This window comes from Nyctereutes procyonoides, unplaced genomic scaffold (genome assembly GCF_905146905.1).
Source record: "Nyctereutes procyonoides isolate TBG_1078 unplaced genomic scaffold, NYPRO_anot_genome, whole genome shotgun sequence".
In the NCBI taxonomy this organism is placed as follows: Eukaryota; Metazoa; Chordata; class Mammalia; order Carnivora; family Canidae; genus Nyctereutes; species Nyctereutes procyonoides.
Genome location: NW_026575040.1, coordinates 19,721,837 through 19,747,347, shown reverse-complemented (window position 1 = coordinate 19,747,347; position 25,511 = coordinate 19,721,837). Strand labels below are relative to the sequence as shown.

General features: G+C 35.9%; 1 protein-coding gene across 4 annotated transcripts in view; it reads right to left on the bottom strand.

Annotated features, from left to right (window-relative positions):
- The window catches only part of DNAAF4 (dynein axonemal assembly factor 4), a 74,305-nt gene that overhangs the window by 4,893 nt on the left and 43,901 nt on the right, over positions 1–25,511 (bottom strand). For 2 of the 4 annotated variants that reach the window (XM_055320229.1, XM_055320232.1), the window contains exons 7-9: positions 25,229–25,382; positions 23,871–23,976; positions 20,999–21,359 (exon numbers count right to left, since the gene is read on the bottom strand). In XM_055320229.1, the coding sequence (XP_055176204.1) occupies positions 21,250–21,359; positions 23,871–23,976; positions 25,229–25,382 (370 nt within the window). In that variant the 3' untranslated portion in view covers positions 20,999–21,249. Of the gene's footprint in view, positions 1–9,156; positions 10,527–20,998; positions 21,360–23,870; positions 23,977–25,228; positions 25,383–25,511 lie in introns of those variants that run through there. The other 2 variants (XM_055320230.1, XM_055320231.1) reach the window with 2 other exon arrangements.

Below are 25,511 nucleotides of genomic sequence, written 5' to 3'. Positions count from 1 at the left end.
CCGCCTTCAGCCCAGAGCGTGATCCTGGAGTCCCAGGATCGAGTCCCACGTCGGGCTCCCTGCATGGAGCCTGCTTCTCCCTCTGTCTGTGTCTCTGCCTCTCTCTCTCTCTCTCTCTCTGTGTGTCTCTCATGAATAAATAAATAAAATCGTTAAATAAAAAAAAGCACTGTGGTCTGAAAATATGCAGGGAATGATCCTAATTTTTTGGTACCAGTTGAGAACTGATTTATGACCCAGTAAGTATTCTATTCTACTCTGTATGCACTTGAGTATAATGTGTATTCTATTGCTTTAGGATGGAATGCTTTGAATATGTCTGTGAAATCCATCTTGTCCAGTGTGTCATTCAAATCATTTGTTTCCTTGTTAATCTTCAATTAGATGATCTGTCTATTGCAGTGAGTGGGGTGTTAAAATCCCCTACTATTATTGTATTATTATCAATGTGTTTCTTTAATTTTGTTATATAATTGGCTGCTCCCATGTTAGAGGCATAGATATTTATAAATGTTAGATATTTTTACTGGATAGACCCTTTAATGATGATATAGTGTCCTTCCTTATCTCTTATTACAGTCTTTGGTTTAAAATCTAATTTGTCTGATACACGGACTGCTACCTCAGCTTTCTTTTGATGTCCATTAGCATGATAAATGGTTTTCCATCCCCTTATTTTCAATCTGGAGGTGTCTTAGGGTCTAAAATGAGTCTCTTACACACAGAATATGAATGGGTCTTGCTTTTTTATGCAATATGATACCCTGTGTCTTTTGATTGGGCATTTAGCCCATTTACATTCATAGTAACTATTGAAAAATATTAATTTAGTATCATTGTATTAGTGTAAAGTCATTGTTTCTGTATATTGTCTCTGTTCCTTCTGGTTTGTGTTACCTTAAGCTCTCTCTTCACTTAAAGGATCCCCTTTAATATTTCTTACAAGGCTGGCTTAGTGATCACAAGCTCTTTTAGTTTCTCTTTGTCCTGGAAGCTTTTTATCTCTCCTTCTATTTTGAATGACAGCCTTGCTGGATAAATATTCTTGGCTACATCTTTTTCTCATTTAGCACCCTAAATATATCATGCCAGTCCTTTCAGGTCTGCCAGGTCTTTGTGGATAGGGCTGCTGCCAGTCTAATGTTTCTACCTTTGTAGGTTATGGACCTCTTGTCCGGAGCTGCTCTCAGGATTTTCTCTTTGTCTCTCAGATTTGCTAGTTTCACTATTAAATGTCAAGGTGTTGACCTATATCCTAGGTATATTTTGATCTGTTTGTTAGAAGAAACTACATCTCAAAATTGTAAAGAAAGGAAAAAAATATATGTATATATACAAAAATAAAATACATTGAAAGATTAGAATGTAACTGTAAAGATGAAAATTTAAAAAGACTTTTTTAAAAAGAGAAAAAAAGAGAATATGATCAGACAAGTGAAAAGAACAGAGCAATACATAGATTCTGGGTGTATTTGGTCTGTTAGAAGAAACCATATCCCAAAATTGTGAAGAAAGAAAAACATATATATACAAAAATAAATACAATGAAAGGATCAAATGCAACTCTAAAAATGAAAATTAAAAGTGACTGAAAAAAGTTGATAAAATAAGAAAGAGGTTGAAAAGGAAAGAGAAAAAAATAAAATGGAAAGACTAAAGAATCATGAGGAAGAAACCATAAATTCTATATACTATTTCCTCTGTATTGGAGTGGTAGAGTTCTCTGTGAGCAGTGAGCTTGGAATTAGGCAAAGGTTCTGGCTGACCTTCTGTAGGAGGGGCCTGTTGCGCTCATTCTCAAGTGACTGCCCCTGGTGGAATTCCACCACCCTTGCCAGGGAGTCAGGCTAAATAAGTGGCTCTGGATTGCTCTATGTGGCTTTTGTTCCCTGAAGGTTTTCAAGCCCCTTTAGAGGATAAAAATGAAAGTGGTGGCCTCCCAACCTCCAGCCCCAGAGTTGAAAGCTCACACCCCCACTCCTCAGAGCGCCCTCAGGGAGAAGCTGTCAATCCCTCCCGGCTCTCTGGCCTCCATCTGCACTCCATGCTCACCTAATCTGCAACCCAACGTTTCTATCTCAGGCGCACGACCTCATTTCAAGTCTCCAACCCTGCAGACTCTGCAGTGCACATCTGCGCTGCTCCTCCTGAAGGAGGGGAAGGGTCTTGTGGTGGTTCTGCCACCCCCTGGGCCCCTGCACAGAGACTGGCTGCCCAACTACCACTCTCTGGTTCACCGTTTATGGCAACCCCAAGCTGAATGCCTACTACAGGCTTGCTCACTGCAGCCAGCTTCCCTAATTCCTGAAACAATCTTTTCTTTTGCTAGGAATTTATCCTTCCTATGAAAACCTTCCATTTTGTACCACTCCTCCAAGCTACCCTCCACTTCCTGGATAGGATGCTGCCTGAGTCATGAAAAGCTTAATAAAGCCAATTAGATCTTCAAATTTACTTGGTTGAATTTTGTTTTTTAACAGTTGCTATTGTTACATTTGGAAGGTCCTGATATTCAAGTCCTCAGATTAGGAAACAAAACAATCTAGTCCATCTCCTTTATTTTATATTTATAGACAAGGAACTTGAATCCTTGTGAAATAATTTCATCAAATTCACAAAGCTATTAGTGCCAGTATCAGAACACAGAACTGGTGACACCTAATAGGTGCTTTTTACAACTCTTAGAGCAGAAGATACACAAATACCAACAAGATTCCCAATTAGTCTGCTTGACATGTTCTTGTATAAACCATGCAAGTATGATTATGGCCCTCTCTTTCCCCACACTCCTTTGCCTATCTCCCAAAGGCCTTTAACTCCTGACCATGGCTTAGCCACATCTTTCATAACAAGTGTGTGTAGCCCAGTACTCACAGCCTCATGTAGGGATCAGCAGCTTGAGCATTACCTGGGAATTTGTTAGAAATGCAGAATATTGGTCCTACACCAGACCAGGGGCAGAATCTACTTTTTAACCAGATTTCTGTGTATTTTTTATGTACATAAAGGTAAGAGAAGCACTATACAAGAGAACACTACTATGGACTTCTGGTTCCAGATAACTTCTCAGGGTTATTGATAAAACACTTAGTAAAGCACTACTAAGATTTGGTTCCTGATTAGCAAAGTCAAAAGAATGAAGTGGACTTTAAAGGTGGCTAGGTCAGTGGTTCTATCAAGAGAAATATTCATAAAATAATGATCTAATTCCCAAGAAGTAACCAATGAAGTTTTTCTGAGGCCAAAGACCAAGGCTCTGAGCTCAAGATATTAAGACAATAGTACAATAAGTAAGCACCTCAAACCTTTGTCAATTAAAATGTCAATCTTTAAAGAAATGGATGGTTAACCTGGAGAACTTGAGGAAAAAAGACGAGCAATTTCATCTCTAACACCTGTTTGCAATACGGTAATTTACAATAAGAAAAAGACTTTTTCCCCTTATGCAAATACAGCAGTAAAACAAGTGCTCTTGGACTGGATTTTCAAGAAGATCCAAAAGATTTCTCAAAATTGTTTAAATAAATTCTTCTGAAAAGTTACTTTGCCTTGTGTATGCCATTAAGGCAAAGCATGAGAACATAGTATACAAGTCTATGATACCACTTCATTTTATAAACTATAAATTTACAAACTTTATAAATTCTATGGAATAAATGGAGTCTCTAGATGATATCCAAAAGAAGAAATAATCCAGGCTCCCTTATTTTACAAACAGGAAACTGAAGCATAGAGCATCAGACTTATCCAAATTTTCACATTCCTGGCAAGTTTAGAAGACTACAACCTGGGTCTCGTAACTCCAGTGCTCTTTTCACTAACCTTAATTCAGATTTTTAAATACAGAAAACTACTTTCATAAAGTTTATTAAGGATACTCTTCAAGTAGAACATTAATAGTTGACTGAAGAGTTGATTGAATATGGTTTTATATTGTCCTCCTTTGTCAGAGGGTTAAAAATACCTTTCTCCTAGTTTGTTTCTTCTATAATGTGATTTTTAATCAGTATGTAATTCATTTGAAGTTTATTTTGATAATATTTGAAGGCAAAGATATTTTTAAAAATAGCTAGCTAGTTTCCCAACATTTACTGAGTTGGTTCCTTATATGTTTGTTTTCCATAAAGCAAATTGTAAGGCTTAGGAATTTTTTATTATTCATCATTACATTTCCAACATCTAACAATGTGTAGCACACAGTAAGTACTCAATAAGTATTTGCTGAATTAATGAATGAATGATAAAGTTTATATAGTCTGTTCCATTTGAATTCTTTTATCTTCATTAACAAAGCTTGATGTTTTTAATAGACTTGACTTTATGAAGGATAAGGCATATTATGTGCACGTTAGGAAGCTATAGGCACTTTTGCATACATTCTTTTTAATATCTCGCTCCTTCACATCCCCGAATAGGTAAATTATTTGTATTTTAAATATTTATATATTAAAAATTGTAGTAAATTGTAGTAAACACCACCCAAGTGTTTGTCCAGAAACCTAGTAGTCATCCTTGATCTGTCCCTCTTCACCACGACCCACAATCAATCACCAGGTCCTGTGAATTCTACTTCCAAAATATATTTCAGATTTATTTACTTTTCTCCCTCTCTATACCACCTCCCTACTATAGATCATTGTCATCATCACTTGTCCTTCTGTAGCTCCTTTCTATATCCATTCAAAGCCCTAACAGCAGCCAAAGTAATCATACTAAACTTGTTCCTTAATGACATGCATCTCCTTAAAATCCTTCAATAGCCTTCTATTGCTTTTAACATGAAAATCCAGATTTTTAACAGAGTCAACAAGACCCTTAAGATCTGGCCCCTGCCCTGTATTCTCATCTCAAGCCATTTTCACTCTAACTTATTTGACTTTGGCCTCGCTGAGTTTTTCTTTATTCCCACTTCTGTCTTTTCTGTCTTAGATTCAGTGACACTCACTAGAATGGCCCTTCTTAGCCCCCATACTAGGTTAGTACCCCCTAGAAGTTTTCATAAATATCTTGTATTTTTTCCTCCATAGCACTTATCACAATTATAATTATTAGTTGTGTAATTATTTGCTTAATGGTATGACCACAAGGCTAAAATCCCTAAATGTTTATTTTGTTCTCCTCTCATTCTAGAATTCAGCAGTATGTCCTCTTCTAACTATGCCTTATTACAGATTTTCTCCAAGATTTCCAGATGTTTTGATAAATTCTCATGATTCTAATACAGGATTTTTAAAAGCTATCTTATACATACTTTTGATAAGTTTGCTTTGTACAGAGATTATGTCACTTAATGACAACTAGCCACTGCCCTCAAGAGAACAGAATTTCCAAAAAAGTGAAGTGGACGTGCTTTTTTGTTTTGTTTTCTTCTAGCTTTACTGAGATATACTTGACATATAACAGTGTATAAGTTTAAGGAGTATTACTTGATTTCTTGTAGGTATGTATTGTAAAATGATTACCACAATAAGAATACATCCATCACCTCACATAATTAAAGTTATTTTTGTGGTGAAAACATTTAAAATCTACTGTCTCAGCAACTTTCAAGTATATAATACAGTATTGGTAACTCTGCTCATCATGTTGTACATTAGATCCCCTGAACTTATTCTTCTTATAACTGGAAGCTTGTACTCTTTGACCAACCCCCATACCCTGGCAATCACCGTTCTTTGGGTTCCCTTTTCTTCACATCCTCACCAACCCTTGTTATTGGACACTAGCCATGCTCACAGGTGTGAGGTGATATCTCATTGGGTTTTTAATTTGCATTTCTCTGATGATTAATGATGTTGAACACCTTTTCATGAATCTGGTGACCATCTGTATATCTTATTTGGAAAAATGTCTATTCAGGTTCTCTGCTCATTTTAAATCAGATTGTTTTGTTAGCACATTGTATGAATTCCTTGAATATTTTAGATATTAGCCCCTGATCAATATGTTTTGCAAATATTCTCTCTCATTCCATAGGTTGTCTCTTCATTGTGTTGATTATTTCTTCTGCTGTGCAGAAGCATTTCAGTTTGATGCAGTCTCACTTATTTTTGCTTTTGTTGCTTATGCTCTTGGTGTCATATCCAAAAAATCAATGCCAAGAACAACATCACAGAGATCTCCCCTGTGTTCTTTTCTAGGAGCTTTGTGCTTTCAGGTTTTATATTTAAGTAACTAATTTTGAGCTAATGTTTGTGAGTGGTATAAGACAGGGTTGGTGCTAACTTTGTTTTTTTCCCCAAAATTTTGTAATGGAGAATGATTTGATGTGTTTATATTTCAGGACAAGAAATGTGCTTCAGCTTCAGCTTCAGGCACAGAAATGAAACCTGAACAACTTCCTCCTTGTGTGAACCCTGGCAATCCTGTGTTTTCATGTATGTTGGACCCAAAGACACTCCAGACAGCCACCTCACTATCAAAACCTAAGATGATTATGTATAAAACCAATTCAAGTAATTATGGTGAATTTTTACCTATGCCACAATTTTTTCCTTGCAATTATACTCCAAGGGAGCAAGTATTTTCAAGCCGTATCAGAGCTACCGGATTTTATCAAAATAACTCTCTAAATGCTGCACCTGACAGAACAAGAACCCTTGATTTTCCTAATCTTCAACACACTCTATGAATATATATTCCTTTGCATATTTAAGAGAAAATATATTCAGGAAAGATGAGCTTTATATCCAAGGCTAGAATACCTAACTTGGAATTTAAAAGTATTTTAATTTGTTAAAAGAATACCTTTAAGAAATAAAGCATTTGAACTGGTAAATGAATGATAGTGACTTCTTAAATAAAAATGTGTTCAAAATAGAAAAAAGTAGACACATTTTAGTGCATTTTGGTTTTATTTAGTACATGTTCTCCAAAAGTTTCAAAAGGCTTTCAGGATCTCAATTGTCCACTGAGTATATTCATTAAGACAAAGGAATATAGGAGCACTAAGAAAAAAATTGAATTAAGCAAGACCATCTAGTAATTTCCCACTTTTCTATTATTTCAGCTAAAGGCTTAGAACCTGGGGGAAATGTTAGTTTCCACTGCTAGGCTAGTAGAAGAGAAGTCTTGTTATTCATTCATTCATTTTGGCAAATATTTATAGAATGCCTGTTTATGAGAGGCATCATACAATACAAATAGAACACAGAAATAAAAGACAGTATCTTTTATTAGTTTCAATGAACTGTATTTTAGGGGACTGAGATTAAAAAATTAGTAAATGTGATAATTTATGTAAAATATGCAAGAGGTCTTTCAGACACAAAGACAGATTACTCAAACTGAAACAAAGGACATCAGGAGAAGCATCTTGGAGAAGGTAAAACCAAAGGAAAGTTCAGTTCAGTAAGAAGAAGCAATACATAAAAGAGTACAAAGATGCAAGAGATGTGGTACATTTCTTATAAATGCAAATAATTTGATATATCATTAACACAGTGTGAGCAGTGGTGGATATGAACTAAACTATTCTTCAAATTCTGTAATTCCTCTGTATACAGAGATTTATTTATTTCAACTGCCATCTGTTGAAACCACACTTTAGTTTGAGTATCTTTACTTGAAAAAAATCACTGTTGGTTTCAGGTTCCAGATACTAATATCGAATTAGAAAAATAATCTCGTGAGTTGCTAGGGCATCAGAAAAGTTGGATCTTCTGTTCACAAAAAAATGGTTTGATGTGAGGAAATAGCTCAAACTCTGCCTCATTAAATTTTTCCAAATACCTCAAAATTTTCTATTTGATAACACAAGCAAAAACAAAAAATTAGTTTTGTTCACTTCCTCTAAAACATCAAAAATCCTGGAACTGTACAAGATATCCAGATGAATAATGCAAATTTAAAAATTTGAGTTTAGTACCTTTTTCTCCACAAAATCTGTTATATAACCTGTTTTTCCCCTTTGTTGAAGGTTCTCAATTTGTGGCAAGGGAGGTCAACTTTTCAATATTTAGAATCCAGATAATAACCTAAAGTTTCCTATTATGCCAGGTGGTGAGGCCTTTGTTTTGTTGTTGCAAAAATTCTCAGATAGGCTATGTCTCAGAATTAAGCTCATTATCTGGGCCATTATGTAATCATTCAGGGCCTGTTTTAAGTCCAGGGATATTCTAGGCACTAAGGGCCTACCCCGATGGAACTTAGATTCTAGTATACTCTAGCGGGAAAATAAAAGACACAAAACCATATGTATAGATATATATGTGTTTAAGTATATATACATCTTTACATACTGTAAATATGTTTACACATGTTATACATGTTTTATATACATATAGGCATATATTTACATTTATACATATGTATAAGTATGCATATGTAAATTATGTATACATAATTGCATATGAATATATATGCCTGCATATACATATAAAACATGCCAAGTGATAAATATGTAGAAAAATATAATAGGGTTGGGGGAAAGGGAGTGCTTGGGCAAAGCATTATTTTTGGTAGATTGGTCAGGGAAGGTCTCTGATAAATTGATGCTTGACCACACCCATGAAGGAAGTGAAGGGAGTATCTGGGGAATGTAGAGCTGTTGTGAAACAATTGAATTTGTGGTCTGGTGTTCAAGGCAGAAGCCCAAGTTGAATACGGTCAATTTGAACAACAACCACACAATGAAATTATCTGAAATGATGAGACCCAATAGGACTATAAAATATTCATGGAAAAGAGACCTAAGGACTAAACTCTAGGGAACTCCACCATTTAGAAGTCATGGGAATGCAATGGAATTGGCAAAGAAGTCAAACTCTCACTCTTCACAGATGACATGATACTCTATGTGGAAAACTCAAAAGATTCCACCCCCAAATTGCTAGAACTCATACAGGAATTCAGCAAAGTGGCAGGATATAAAATCATGCACAGAAATCAGTCGCATTCTTATACACTAACAATGAGACAGAAGAAAGAGAAATTAAGGAGTCTATCCCATTTACATCTGCACCAAAACCTGTAAGACACCTAGGAATAAACCTAACCAAAGAGGCAAAGGATCCTGTGCTCAGAAAACTATAGAATGCTCATGAGAGAAATTGAGGAAGACACAAAGAAATGGAAAAACATTCCATGCTCATGGATTGGAAGAATGAATATTATCAAAATATGCTACCTAGAGCAATCTACATATTCAGTGCAATCCCTACCAAAGTGCCATCAACGTTTTTCATGGAGCTAGAACAAATATTCCTAAAATTTGTACAGAACCAGGAAAGACTCCAAATAGCCAAAGGAATATTGAAAAAGAAAACCAAAGCTGGTGGCATCACAATTCTGGACTTCAAGCTCTAATACAAAGCTGTCATCGTAAGCATGATACTGGCACAAAAACAGATACATAGATCAACGGAACACAATAGAGAACCCAGAAATGGACCCTCAACTCTATGGTCAGTTAATGTTCAAGAAAGCAGTAGAGAATTTCCAATGGAAAAAAGTCTCTTCAACAAATGGTGTTGGGAAAATTGGACAACCACATGCAGAAGAATAAAACGGGACCATTTTCTTATACCATACACAAAAATAGACTCAATATAGATGAAAGACCTAACTCTGAGACAGGAATCCATCAAAATCTTGGAGAACACAGGCAGCCACCTGTCACCTCGGCCACAGCAATCTTGCTAGACACATCTCCAAAGGCAAGGGAAACAAAAGCAAAAATGAACCAGTGGAACTTTATCAAGACAAAAAGGGTTTGCACAGCACAGGAAACAGTCAATAGAATCAAAACACAACAGACAGAATGAGAGAAGATATTTGCAAATGTCTTATCAGGTAAAGGGCAAATATCCAAAATCCAGAAAGAATCTATCAAACTCTACACCCAAAGAACAAATAATCCCGTCAATAAATGGGCAGAAGGGGACACTTAGCTGGCTCACGGGCTGAATGTTCGCCTTCAACCCAGGGCGTGATCCTGGATTCCCGGGATCAAGTCCCACATCGGGCTCCCTGCATGGAGCCTGCTTCTCTCTCTGCCTGTGTCTGCCTCTCTCTGTGTCTCTCATGAATAAATAAATAAAAGCTTTTTTAAAAAGAAAGAAATGGGCAGAAGACATGAACAGACATTTCTCCCAAGAAGACATACAAATGGCCAACACATGAAAAAATGCTCAACATAACAGTATGGAGGCTCCTCAAGAAGTTGAAAATAGAGCTACCCTATGATTGACCCAGGTAAATACTAGGTATTTACCCCAAAGATACAAATGTGATGATCTGAAGGGGCACTTGCACCCCAGTGTTTATAGCAGAATGTCCACAATAGCCAAACTGTGGAAAGAGCTGATATGTCCATGGACAGATGAATGGATAAAGATGTGATAGATAGATACTGGAATATGACTCAGCCATCAAAAAAAATGAAATCTTGGGGATCCCTGGGTGGCTCAGCGGTTTCGCGCCTGCCTTTGGCCCAGGGCGCAATCCTGGAGTCCGGGATCGAGTCCAGCGTCGGGCTCCCGGCATGGAGCCTGCTTCTCCCTCTGCCTGTGTCTCTGCCTCTCTCTCTATCATAAATAAATAAAAATAAATCTTTAAAAAAATGAAATCTTGCCATTTACAATGATGTGGATGGAACTAGAGGGTATTATGCTAAGGAGAAATAAGTTAATCAGAGAAAGACAATTATCATATGATCTCACTCATGTGGAATTTATGAAACAAAACGGTATCATACGGGAATAGAGGGGAAAAAAAGATGAAATCAGAGAGAGAGAAAAGCCATGAGAGACTCTTAATCATAGGAAATAAACTAAGGGTTTTTGGAGGGGTGTGGATGGATGGATGGGGTAATTGGGTATGAGCATTATATAGGGCACCTGTTGTGATGAGCACTGAGTGTTATACACAACTGAAAAAATACTGAACACTATATCTGAAACTAATGTTGTACTGTTGGCTAATTGAATTCATGTGCTATCTGTTGGCTAACTGAATTAATGTACTATATGTTGGCTAATTGAAAAGAACACCATTCACTTGAACAAAAAAAAAAGTGTGTTTAACAAATGGTATAGGGAAAACTGGACTACTTTCTTATATCATAAACAAAAATATACTCAAAATGGATTAATAATCTTAACATGAGACCTGAAACCATAAAAATCCTAGAAGAACATAGGCAGTAATTTCTCTGACATTAGTCATAGCAACATTTTTCTAGATACATTTCCTAAAGCAAAGGAAACAAAAGCAAAAATAAGCTATCGGACTACATGGAAACAAAAACCTTTGTACAGCAAAGGAAACAAGAAAACAAAAAGATACTTACTGAATGGGAGAAGATATTGCAAATGATACATCCAATAAGAGATAATGTCCAACATATATTAACAACTCAACGCCAAAACACCCCAAATAATCTGATTAAAAATAGGCAGAAGATATGAACAGACAGTACTCCAAAGAAAACATACAAATGGCCAACAGAGCAGGAAAAGATGCTCCATATCATTTATCATCAGGGGAATGCAAATCAAAACCATAATGAGATATCACCTTATACCTGTCAGAATGGTTAGTATCAAAGAGAGAAGAAATAATAAGTGTTGGCAAGGATATGAATAAATAGGACCCCTCAGATACTGTTGGTGGAATTCAAACTCTTGTAGCCACTGTTGAAAAGTGTGGAGTTTACTCAAAAAATTAAAAATAGAATTACCATATGACCCAGTAATTCCACTATTGAGTATTTATGCAAAGAAATGAAAACACTAATTTGAAAGATTATATGCACCCCTATGTTTACTGCAGCATTATTTACATTAGAATGTGGAAGCAACACAAGTATCCATTGATAGATGAATGGATTAAAAAGATATGGTATACAATGGAGTATTATTCAACCATAAAGAGAATGAGATTTTTGCCATTTGCAACATGGATGGATCTAGAGGGTATAATGCTAAGTGAAGTAAGTCAGTCACAGAATGTCAAATACCATATGATTTCACTCATATGTAGAATTTAAGAAACAAAACAAATGAACAAATAAAAAAGAGACAAAAAAAAAAAAGACTCTTTAAATATAGAGAACAAACTGGTGGTTGCCAGAGGGGAGGTGGGTGGAGGTGATGGCTGAAATAGGTGAAATGGACTAAGAGTGTCTTATTGTGATGAGTACTGAGTAATGTGTGAAATTATTGAATCGCTATATTGTACACCTGAAACTAATAACTCTGTTAATTATACTGGAATTTTAAAAAGTAATAAAAATTAAAAATTAAAAATAATTTAAAAAGTTTAAAAAAATGGAGTCACTTGCCCCCACTGACAGCAAACCAAGATATAATTGCAGGTATTTGACCTTTAACCAATAATCTGGAATTTCCTGATCAGCACTAGTGAGGTAAATTGCTTGATGTGACCTACCCTTTCCCCAAAGGAAGGTGACCTTGCCAGAAAAAGGTCCTTTTTTTTATTATTACCTTGTTTGTCTTGCCCTGTCTCTATCTATAAAAGTCTTCCATTTTGTATAGCTTTTCAGAGCTTTTCTACGTGCTAGGTGGGATGCTGCCTGATTTATGAATTGTTGAATAAAGCCAATTAAAGCTTTTAAATTTACTCAGTTGAAGTCTGTTTTTTTGTTTTTTTTTGTTTGTTTTTGTTTTTGTTTTTAACACATAGAATCGGAACAAGGAGAGTTAGTTTGAATGGAATGTTTCATGGCATCATGTATCCAGTTATACACAGGAGGCTTCCTATTTCCTATAAAGTTTAGGCTAATTACCTTTGTTTATAAACCTTTAAGACATACCTCCCTGGAGCTAACTCTTGTGTACCATCACTAAAACCAGGTTTATTCTTCAGATCATGACAAGATTACCAGGATCTTCTCTTTTCCAATGTCCACAGTTTTTAAAATGTAATTTCCCTTTCTAAAATGTTTAAAGGCATGTGACCCTAGGACCATCTCAAGATAGTCTGCAAGGAACTACTTTTGGTTGTATTTACACTTCATTTTATCCATTTTATGAGCTAAATAAACATGTTTTAATTTAGTAAACAAACTAAACAGTATAGTAATAGAAATAGTAAACTCACAATTATGAACAATGATAGTAAAAAGCAATCAACTTATTTGGTCAAATATATTAATGTTATTTTTCACAAGGTGAACTATATTTCTAGTAGTCTTTTTAGTTTACAGTTAAAGAAAGGAAAAAGACCTAAAACAAACTGGTAAAATATTCCTTTCAGAAGATAAACTTCATTTTATTTGAAGCTGAGAGTTCATGCTGTATTTCTAGTAATGATGAGTCAAAAAATGGAACTGAAGTGTCAAATATGCTGATAATTGTGTAAAGGTAGGAAAGTTTGCCAAAAGTGTGTGTGTGTATGTGTGTGTATTTATTTATTTATTTATTTCCTAATGTGCTTTAAATATTTTCTATAAGAATTGATTTTCAAACTTTATCTGGAATAATTTTTAGAACAATTACAAATTCATTTATTTGTGTGTTTTAGAAAAATTACAAACTCATTTATTTGTGTATTTTAGCATATTCCAAAGCTTTAGCAGTTTGGTCATGGTGCTTTGAAGAATGAAGAAATAGACCAAAGAATGGTGGGCATCAAAGCAAAGTTTATTGAGCAATAGTACAAAGCTCCGGAAGATGTAGGACCCAAGAGTGTTGTTGATTTGGTGGTTAAATTCAGAGGGTTTTATGGACTGTTTGCTGTGGGTTGCTTTAATCTGATTAATCCTCCATGCCCCTGCCCCTAATAAGGTTTGTGTCCACAAGCCCATCTACCTATCAGGTAGTTGTTCATGTGGGAAGGGGGTAGGGTTCCTTCCAGGGTGATGTTTTGGATCCAGAGGGCTGTCGTTGCCACTGCCTTAGGCATGCCGGCCAGTTGCATGGCCACCAGATCAAGCCCTTTGTTTAAATATCCCCTGGCAGCCCACCCAGGCGTGAGTTAGGACACCCAAAGGCCATTCCCTTCCTTTCTGTCACAAACAAGTTATAAGTCCTCCCAGTAGGAAGACTTAAAGTTGGGGCACTAAGTAAAGCCTAGAATAACAGGATGGGGTCTTTTTCCTTTTACTGGTCATTTTCCTCTTAAGATGGGGTAAGAGGTGGGGCTTATCCCTGCCTGCCTTTCTTCTATCCTTCATTATTTTTTTTTTAGTTCATATTTAAGAAATATTACTCTGTAGTTGTCTTCAGCTACATTTATCTTTAGAACTGATTAGTATAGGTTTAGTAGTCAAAATGCGATGCCATCAGAATACAAATAGGCTATATTATCCTATCTTTAAAAAAATAACCTTTGGCCCCGTATGTCTACTTCTAGCTTTCACTCCGTTTCTCTGCTCAGTATACAGCAAAACTACTAAAAAGTGCTACTTCCATCCTTTCTTAAACCTATCCCTCAGTGGTTCAGTCTGCATCTGACTCTTGGTTTCAGCTCAGATCAGTATCTCAGGAACGCGGGATGGAGCCCTGTGTCAGGCTCTGTGCTCAGCACAGTTTGCTGGTCTCTCTTCCTTTGTTCCTTCCCCTGCTTTCTCCCTCTTTAAAATAATAAATAAAATATTTTAAAAAATTAAACCTATTCCATTAAAGTTTTCCATTCTGCGACCTCACTGAAACATTTGTTGAGGTGAGCAGTGTTCTCCACATTGCCTAATCACACCTTCAGGTTTCAATCCATGTGTTATGTCTCAACATAATTTCACACAACTGGTTCATTCCCTCTTGAAACAAGTTCTTTACTTGGCTTTCTGGCATTAGTTTGCTAATTTCTTTCTCCTTCACTAATCATTTCTCCTTGGTCTCATTTGTTTATTTATATTTATTCAGCTGACTTCTTTTTTTTTTCTTAAGATTAAACAGGTTTTACTTTTTCCCTCATAAGAATATAAAATTATTGAAGAGGAACTGCTCATTATACCATGTGCCCTATTTAATGTCCATCACCCAATTACCCCATTCCGCCACCAGCAACCCTCAGTTTGTTTCCTATGATTAAAAGTCTCTCATGGGGGATCCCTGGATGGCTCAGCGGTTTGGTGCCTGCCTTCAGCCCAGGGCATGGCCCTGGGGTCCCGGGATCAAGTCCCGCATCGGGCTCCTGCGAAGAGCCTGTTTCTCCCTCTGCCTGTGTCTCTGCCTCTCTCTGTGTGTCTCTCATGAATAAATAAATAAAATCTTAAAAAAGTCTCTCATGGCTTTTCTCCCTCCCTGATTTCATCTTATTTTCCCTCTATTCCCCTATGATACTGTTTTGTTTCAAAAATTCCACGAGTGAGATCATATGAGAATTGTCTTTCTCTGATTAACTTATCTCTCCTTAGCATAATACCTTCTAGTTCCATCCACATCATTGCAAATGGCAAGATTTCATTTTTTTTTTGATGGCTGAGTCATATTCCAGTATCTATCTATCTATCTATCTATCTATCTATCTATCTATCTATCTATCTATCTATCATCTATCACATCTTCTTTATCCATTCATCTGTCCATGGACATCTCAGCTCTTTCCACAGTTTGGCTATTGTGGACATTCTGCTATGAACACTGGGGTGCAAGTGCCCCTTCAGATCACTACATTTGTATCTTTGGGGTAAATAGCTAGTAGTGCAATTGCTGGGTCAGTCATAGGGTAGCTCTATTTTCAACTTCTTGAGGAGTTTTCCAGAGTGGCTGCACCAGCTTGCTTCCCTTTCTCTGCATCCTCACCAACATGTAGTTTCTTGGCTTGTTCATTTTAGCCATTCTGACTGGTGTGAGGTGGTATCTCATTGTGGTTTTGATTTGTATTTCCCTAATGCTGAGTGATGTTGAGCAGTTTTTCTTGTGTTGCTGGCCATTTGTATATCTTCTTGGGAGAAATGTCTGTTCATGTCTTCTGCCCATTTCTTGATGGGATTATTTGTTCTTTGGGTATAGTATTTGATAGATTCTGGATACTAGCCCTTTAGCCTGATAAGACATTTGCAAATATCTTCTCCCATTCTGTTGTCTTTTGGTTCTGTTGACTGTTTCCTGTACTGTGCAAACACTTTTTGTCTTGATGAAGTCCCACTGGTTCACTTTTGCTTTTGTTTCCCTTGCTTTTGGAGATGTGTCTAGCAAGAGTTGCTGTGGGCGAGGTGACAGAGGTTGCTGCTTGTGTTCTCCTCCAAGATTTTGATGGATTCCTGTCTCACAATTAGGTCTTTCATCTATATTGAGTCTATTTTTGTGTATGGTATAAGAAAATGGCCCAATTTCATTCTTCTACATGAAACACACTTTCTTTTCTACCTGCATATTCTTGTCTCCTTCATCATAGGTTAACTGACCACATAATCATGGGTTTGGTGGATTTATTTCTAGCTCTCTATTCTGTTTCATTGATCTATGTGTCTATTTTGGTGCCATTACCATACAGTGTTGATTACTACAGCTTTGTAGTATCTTGAAATCTGGGATTATGGTACCTCCAGTTTTGTTCTTTGTTCTTTTTCAACATTCCTCTATTTGGGGGTTTTTTGGTTCCATATAAATTTTAGGATTATTTGTTCTAGTTCTGTGAAAAATGCCATTGGTATTTTTATATGAATTGCATTAAATCTGTAGATTGTTTTGGGCAGTATGGATATTTTAACAATATTTTTTCTTCAAATCCATGAGCATGGATATCATTTGTGTGTATTATCTTCAATTTCTTTCATCAGTGTTTTATAGTTTTCAGAGTACAGGTCTTTCCTTTCTTTGGTTAGGTTTATTCCTAGATATTTTATTATTTTTGGAGCAATTGTACATAGGATGGTTTTCTTAATTTCTCTTTCTGCTACTTCATTATTAGTGTATAGAAATGCAACAGATTTCTGTACACTGGTTTTGTATACTGCGACTTTCCTGATTCATTTATCAGTTCTAGTTTTTTTTGGTGGGGTCCTTAGGATTTTCTATATATACTATCATATCATGTGCATATAGTGAAAGTTTTACATTTTCTTTATCGATTTGGATGCATTTTTTTCCTTTTTCTTATTTAATTGCTGTGGCTAAAACATCCAGTACTATGTTGAATGAAAATGGTGAGTGGACATACTGTCTTGTTCCTGGCCTTTGGGGAAAAGCTCTCAGTTTTTCCTCATTGATGATGGAGCTCTGAGTTTTTCATAGATGGCCTTTATTATATTGATGTCTCTTCTCTCTAAACCTACTTTGTTGACGGTTTTTATCATAAGTGGATGTTGTACATTGTCAAATATTTTTTCTGCATCTATTGAAATGATCACATTATTTTTATCCTTTCTCATACTGATGTGATGTATCATCTTCATTAATTTGTGAATATTGAGCCACTTTTACATTCCAGGAATAAATCCCACTTGAATAATTTTTTAAAATGTATTGTTGGATTTGGTCTGCTAAGATTTTGTTGAGGAGTTTTGCACCTCTGCTCATCAGACATATCTCTCTCTCTCTCTTTGGAGTGACTTTATCTGGTTTTGGTATCAAGGTAATGCTGGCCTCATAGAATGAATTTGGAAGCTTTCCTTCCTATTTTTGTTTTTTTTTTTTTTGAAATAATTTGAGAAGAATAGTATTAACTCTTCTTTAAATGTTTGGTAGAATTCACCTGTGAAGCCTATCATCCCCATGGATATGCTCACTCAGTTTCTACTTATGAATCAATAAGTAGGCAATCTGTTTTGTTCAGTCTCCTGAGCTTTGTTAATGTGAATCTGATATTCAGAGATGGGTCAGCTCTTGATAGGTCTTTGAGAATGAGATTGAGCTAGATCAGTTCAATAAGATAATGAAATACACCCCTGTTGTCAGTCTTTTTGGGAGATCACCTATGAATCTTTTTCCCAGATCCTATGTACAAAAATCCTTTGCCCATGAGGTGCCTGGGTGGCTCAGTCGTTATGCATCCAACTCTTGGTTTTGGCTCAGGTCATGATCTCAAGGTCGTGAGATAGAGCCCTGAGTCAGGTTCCACACTCAGCACAGAGTCTGCTTGTGCCTTTCCCTCTGCTCCTCCCCCCCACTCACTCACTTATTCTCGCGCTCTCAAAAAAATAAAATCTTAAAAAAAAAAACCTTTTGCCTCTATTTGCCACATGGATGAGGCTCACTGGAAAGTACTTGGCTTGCTAGTGACCAGTTCTCCTTCACCGAACTCTAAACAGGTTCTTCTGAGCCACTTTTTCAACTGGGCCTTGTCCTTGGGGCTTGCCCTTAGGAGCTCAGTTGTTAGCAAGAATATTGCTAAATTGGTTTAGCCAGAATCCCCACCATCAATTTTTATCACTTTCTCTTTTTAAGATTATTTATTTATTTATTCATGAGAGACACAGAGACAGAGAGAGACAGAGAGGCAGAGACACAGGCAGAGGGAGAAGCAGACTCCATCAGGGAGCCCAATGTGGGACTCAATCCCAGGACTCCAGGATCATGTCCTGGGCTGAAGGCAGGCGCTAAACCATTGAGCCACCCAAGGATCCCTATCACTTTCAATACCTGACCAAATTCTTCATCCCCCACCAATCCCCCAGATGATACTCAGTCATCCTGGCCTGCCTTCAGCAAGAATCCAGTTAGGTCAGTTTAACCAGAATCTCCCTACCACTGATGTTTCCTCTTAGTAATTTTCCATCCACTTACAACCCCAACCTCCACCCCCAACTTGCTCCTTAGCTATCAATCATTACTTGTCCATTGTCCATGGAACTGACCCCAATTCTATACTAGAGTCTCCTATCCTATACTGTAGTAGGCAGTAGTTCCCAAGTGGAATCTGTTTTTACTGCTGTAACTACTGTCCAGCTCCTGTCTTCCCTGACTCTAGGAAACCAGGACAGGATATGTTTTTATAAACGTATGTGTTTACTTTCCATTTAGCTATTTGACAACATTTATTTATTAGGACTGATATTATTATTTCTGTCAGTAAAGAGCTAAAATGTATAAAAGAAAAATTACGCCAAACCTGGTTTGGGAAAAACCATTTTTGGTTGATGTAATTCACAAACCTCTTTCTGGGAAGGAAAAAATGAGTGTTCCTCATAAAATGGTTAAGTACTTTAATGAGACAAAGACAAGTTTCATGAAACTGGTTACCCATCTACCCTAGCTGACTCTCAAGTGACTATCAGTCAAAGGAAAAGTGATACATTAGAAAATATTATTTTTTAAAATTAAGTCTAACAATAATAATTTCCTATTCCTGTATAGCATCCACTGCAAAAATGGGCTAGTCATGATCTTTCCTTTGTAATAAGTATTTTGATACAGTTTTGATATTTATTCATAGCCAAATTTGTCAAAATTTTATCTTTAATAAACAGATATACTGTGTATTTATGTATGGTAATCACATAGTAGTAGGGGATTAAAGATCCCTTTAGTCAGTTAAAGATCCCTTTAGTTTAAATTTCTGTAACAGCTACATTTAGCTTAATATCCACTTGGTATCTTAAAATTAATTTCAATCAAATGATTGACATTATGAAAAATACTAAAGGACTACCATAAGAATTTTTACTTATCTTTTATTCATAGGCCTTAATAATAATTGGCACTAAAGGAGATGGGGAGTGTTGAATCAATATTTTGACTCTGTCACTACCTCAATCTAAGACAAAAGTCCCTTGCAGACTAAAGGAGATTGCTTAAAAGAGGTCAAGTATTTTGTGAATACAAACTCATCTATTGCGATAAATAAAGTCCAAGGTTTTATTTAGAGAATAGGATCAAAAATGTTAATAATTAGTTAAGATTAGCCCTTCTATTCCTCCAAGGATAGATCTTTGCCCCTAAGACAGCTATTGGGCCCAGTCTTTTGGTGGGGGGAGGGGGAGGTGGGTGGAGGATGGTAATCAGAAGAGCCTGAAGAAGCACTAGGTTGGTTAACATTTTGAATATCAAACTGGTATTTGACACACATGGAGACCCATCTTTACTTTGGTAACGTTTATTTTTAAAAATAAAAACAAACAAACCAATGTTGATTATAAGAGAAAGCAATCCTGCCTTATTAGAAGTTCTATTAACTGGAAAAGGCTGCTATGTAAGTTGTCTAAAGTTGCTTTATAAAAGTAAAACTCTCAAGATTGCTGAACTAGGATACCCAAACATATTCAAAAAAGTATTGTGGGGATCCCTGGGTGGAGCAGCGGTTTGGCGCCTGCCTTTGGCCCAGGGCGCGATCCTGGAGACCCGGGATCGAATCCCACGTCGGGCTCCCGGTGCATAGAGCCTGCTTCTCCCTCTGTGACTGTGACCTGTGACACAGGTCTCTGCCTCTCTCTCTCTCTCTCTCTCTCTCTCTCTGTGACTATCATAAAAAAAAAAAAAAGTATTGTGTTGGGAAAAAAAAAAGGAAGAATGAAGCTGTTTTATGGTCCATTTGAATAACATCAGATGACCAAATATTATAAAAACTTATTCCTAAAAGTTGTCTTGTTTTTCTAAAAATCCTCTAAATACAATTTTGATAACTGCTATATACGAAAGGGAAGCTGTACTATTTTTGCTTAATGTTTGCATAATCACAGTGGTACGATCCAATTCCAGTATCATAATATTCTGTGCTAATTTCACCCTTTGTTGTCTTTTTCTTTTTCCTGTTGTACTTGAAGGTACTAGAAAACATCTCATTAGAAAACTTACCTTCACCAGATAGTATGAAATATGATCAATGTTTTGGGGAACACCACATATAGTTAAAATAAAAAATAAGGTTTCCTAAAGAGTTGTGTTAGATGGAACTGGTCTACCCTCCCACAACAGAAGATGGAGAAATAAAGGTTTTGTGCATGGAATTCTAAGTGAACATAAGTACTGATTATACTAAGGTAAACCATTCAATTAAGTAGTTATTTAATTTAAAAAATTATAAACCTGGTCCTTCATTTTCAAATTTTACCTTGTCAAAAATGAATCAGTAATGTCCCCATACTTGTCACATCAAGAAATATTTTGTTAGTTATAAGGGCAAGCTGAATTCAGTAACAACAACAAAATGTGTATGTAATTAATCTATGTATTGAAGAACAAAGAATTAAATCATTCTTAATTTGATTTACTTATACAGAAACGATTCAAATCAAATATTTAATTTTTTTGTAGATTTATAATATTTTGTCCTCTACAGAACTAGAGAATGAAAAAGAAAGTGATTCTGTACAATCAGCCATAATATTTACAAAGATTTCTAATGCCTCCAGTTATTTTTGAAAAACTTAGTATCTAGTACAGTACCTAGTTGCTTCAGCAGTCATTAAGATTTTACTTCTGTTCCTTGAATTATTTTCCGAATCTTCTCAGCATCATTTTGTACAATTTTGTTGGATGGATCAATCTTAAGGGCAGCTTCATAATCCTGTAGGCCTATATTTAAATAGTAATGATGGTCGATAAAATTAATATCTTATAAATACTTGTGTTATATGGAGGATATTTTTTAATAAAAATAACCACTAAGAACATGGTTCAGGACAAGTATCAAGTTTTAAATCAGATTCTCATTTTCGATATGTGTCTCTATGTAGTATTTCCAAAAGATTGCATAAATTTTTCAGTGATTTCAGGAATACTTACACTCATTACACTCAGGATTTAGTAAGAAGCAATTCTGTTTTTTTTTTTTTTTTTTAAGATTTTATTTATTTTTTCATGAGAGACAGAGAGAGAGAGGGGCAGAGACACAGGCAGAGGGAGAAGCAGGCTCCATGCAGGGAGCCTGATGTGGGACTCAATCGTGGGACTCCAGGATCACACTCTAGGCTGAAGGCAGATGATCAACTACTGAGCCCCCAGGCATCCCAATTCTGGGGTTTTTTAAAAATATTTTTAAATGTATTTAAGTAATCTCTACACCCAATGTGGGGCTCAAATTCATGATCCCAAGATCATGAGTTGCACACTCTTTGGACTGAGCCCTCAAAGCATCCCAAAAGCATTTATTTTATTTATTTATTTTTTTTAATAATTATGTTTTTTTTATTTATTTATGATAGTTACAGAGAGAGAGAGAGAGAGAGAGAGAGAGGCAGAGACACAGGCAGAGGGAGAAGCAGGCTCCATGCACCGGGAGCCCGACGTGGGATTCGATCCCGGGTCTCCAGGATCGCGCCCTGGGCCAAAGGCAGGCGCTGAACCGCTGCGCCACCCAGGAATCCCCCAAAAGCATTTATTTTAAATTCAAGTACAAATAAACCGAGTATAAACTCATGAAAGCATAAACAGACTCAATAAAACTCACATATATCAGGGACATTTTTATTACCTCATTGAAAAAGTAATAAATGGCATCTTATTTGGAAATTCCAGACTTAAAAAAATCATTTTGGTAGACTCAATCCATACTTTATATAATTCATAGACTACAGTTTGTGATTTTTTTATAGATACATCTGCAGAATTCCTTTGAGAAAAATTGGTTTAAAAGGAAAGCATTGTGGACTATTTGTTAAATACACATAAATGAGTCTAAAGCTTTACCAAGATAAGGAGTGAGAAAATTTCTTTGAGAATAAGGAAACTTGAGTACCAAGTGCTACTGATTTGCCAAAACACTTGAAGAAAATCACTTAACTTCTCCAAGCCTCCATTTTCTCATCTTTAAAATGAAGAGTACTTTTAGCTCAAAAAGTCTATGATGCTATAATTTCTAAAGAATGCTTTAAAATGTTTTATTCCTGTCTTGATAATTTTTAACTTCATGAAACTGGATAAGAAACTTAAAAAAAATGGATGGGAACATAAATCTAATTTGGATACTTTGGTTAGAAAAACCTCCTAAAAATGTCAGAAACAAGTTTAAGGGCAGCCCCGGTGGCTTAGCGGTTTAGTGCTGCCTTCAGCCCAGGCGTGATCCTGGAGACCTGGGATCAAATCCCATGTCAGGCTTCCTGCATGGAGCCTCCCCGCCCCCCCTAATAAATAAATAAATAAAATCTTTTAAAAAATTAAAAGAAAAAAAGAAACAAGTTTAAAAACAAAGTCAGAGGGACCCTGGGTGCCTCAGCGGTTGAGTGTCTGCCTTTGGCTCAGGGGGTGATTCCAGAGTCCCGGGATCGGGATTGAGTCCCACACTGGGCTCCCTGCATGGAGCCTGCTTCTCTCTCTGCCTGTCTCTGCCTCTCTCTCTTTGTCTTTCATGAATGAATGAATGAATGAATGGGTAAGTAAATAAATAAAATCTTTTTAAAAAGGTCAGAAATAATAAAACCTTATAGACTAGACCATTCCTTGAAAAGGTATCATAAAGGAGTATGCCTTTAGGCCTTGAATAAAAGAAAGTTGACTGGCCCTCTGGGTAAGGAGGAATGGGAAGAACATTAAAGATAAAATGCTGACTACCACAAAATTTTGCCTTTGGAGCAACATGAATAACTGAAAATGGTCCCTAAATACATTAAAAATGAAAAACAATAAAAAAAATAAATGGCTTCTATAAGCAATGAGGCTGAAACCAAACTTGGTACAGTCTCACAAATATAAGCAAATTATCATACAATGTGGTAGATCAGTTGTTTCTGAGCTCATATGTATGTCTGTCTATATGACTAAAGCAGTTCATTTTAAATTTCTACCATCTCCTAAGTGACTCATTTATAACCTTTATCACACATCTTTCCATAGAAAAGTTGTCTGGATACTACAGCATTTTCCTAAATCTAAACTTGTTCACATCTTGTTTTAACTCCCTTCTACAACAATAATTTTTTAAATACTTCAAAATCATTTTTAATTTTGTCAGATAAATTGCAAAGAATATATTAAGTGCTAAAAATATAAAACAGTAGAGTTCTAAAAAGTTATTATCTTAAATAATCCCAATAATACTTCTTTTTGGAATATAAATTGGAACTAAAAACATTTCTATCAATTTCTTACCTTCTATGTACAATTCGAGTTGACAGAATGCTGTCCCACGTCGTATATATGCCTTCATTCTTCCATTAGCATTGTCTGGAACAGGTGGTGTCAATAATTCTAGTGCCTTACAAAATAAAATAAAGACAATTTACTAATTCAAACTTGAGCAAAAACAAGATAAAATCTTAACTTTAAAACAAGCCTCTAGCCTCACCCACTGAAAGTTTGAAACTAGCACAGAAATTTATCAAATACTTCTATTTATGTTGAACGATTTAAAGAATTCCTCAGTTGTTCTGATACAATATTCATACCCTTTCTCCCAAAGTGATGATTTGGTTTAACTGTGAAACCTCTACAGCTTTACCTTTATTAACAGAAATGATTAAATAATATTGGAGGTCTTTATATTCAAATTGGGTGATCCAGTTTATTCATTTATTCGATAAATATTTGTGCACAAAATTGTGATAGTAAAGGGAAAACTGGATCATAAAAATATTGTCAGATCTTTCAATAGCTTAATGAGATCAAAGTATGAGGATGTGGTTATATCCTTCATATTTTCAAACTCAAGGAGCCACATAAGAGATTTGGCACGTGATTTTCCCTTAAAACAGGTTACTCTGACATGGGAAAAAAAAAAGAAAAAAACTAGATGTTTAAGATAATGACATGATATTAATAATGAAATTAGGATATAACAGGTTATTCTGAACATTGGGAAATTATTATAGAGCTATTCTTCTATTGTGTAGGTGGTAGTGATAGCATGAAAACACCAAGTTTTCCTTCTTCAACCTTGCATTAAGTCTGCAAAGCTTTACTAAAATAAAGGGTAGGGATCCCTGGGTGGCGCAGCGGTTTGGCGCCTGCCTTTGGCCCAGGGCACGATCCTGGAGACCTGGGATCGAGTCCCATGTCAGGCTCCCGGTGCATGGAGCCTGCTTTTCCCTCTGCCTGTGTCTCTGCCTCTCTCTCTCTCTCTCTCACTGTGTGCCTATCATAAATAAATAAAATTTAAAAAATAAAATAAAGGGTAAGCACAAACTGACAAGCATTTACTAATTTCCTTGTGAACTTCACCTGATACACCGAGGCAATATAGTACCTTGAAGTCTCAAAAAAAATCAAAACACCAAAAAACAAAAAACAAAAAAACACCAGCTCCTTGCCTATTCAAAAAAAAATCTTTCTTCCAGTTAAAAACAAAACAAAAAATACAAAAAACAAAAGAAAAACACATAACTAACAATTACATAAATTTATTCAATTACATAAATTTAAAAGAAAAAAGATTAAGGGCATCATTTAAACCAATAAATAAGAGAGTAACAATTTTAAAGCACGATATATAAATAAATATATATCTATACCTTAGAAGAATCTTCAATGGCCTTGTGTAAGTTTTTTAGTTTTAGGTGGCAAGCAGCCCGATTCAAATATAACAGTGGAATCTTGTTATTTAGTCTTATGGCTAAGTTGTATGCATTAATAGCTGCCAAGTAGTTTTCTGTTGCAAACAATTTGCTAATGAGACAAAAAGAGAAAAGGAAAACAACATAACATTGAAATACAAACACAGAAATAATATCTAATGATATTAGGCAGAGGAGATGGCATACCTCCCTTTTTATCCTCTGTATAAAGGACTTCATA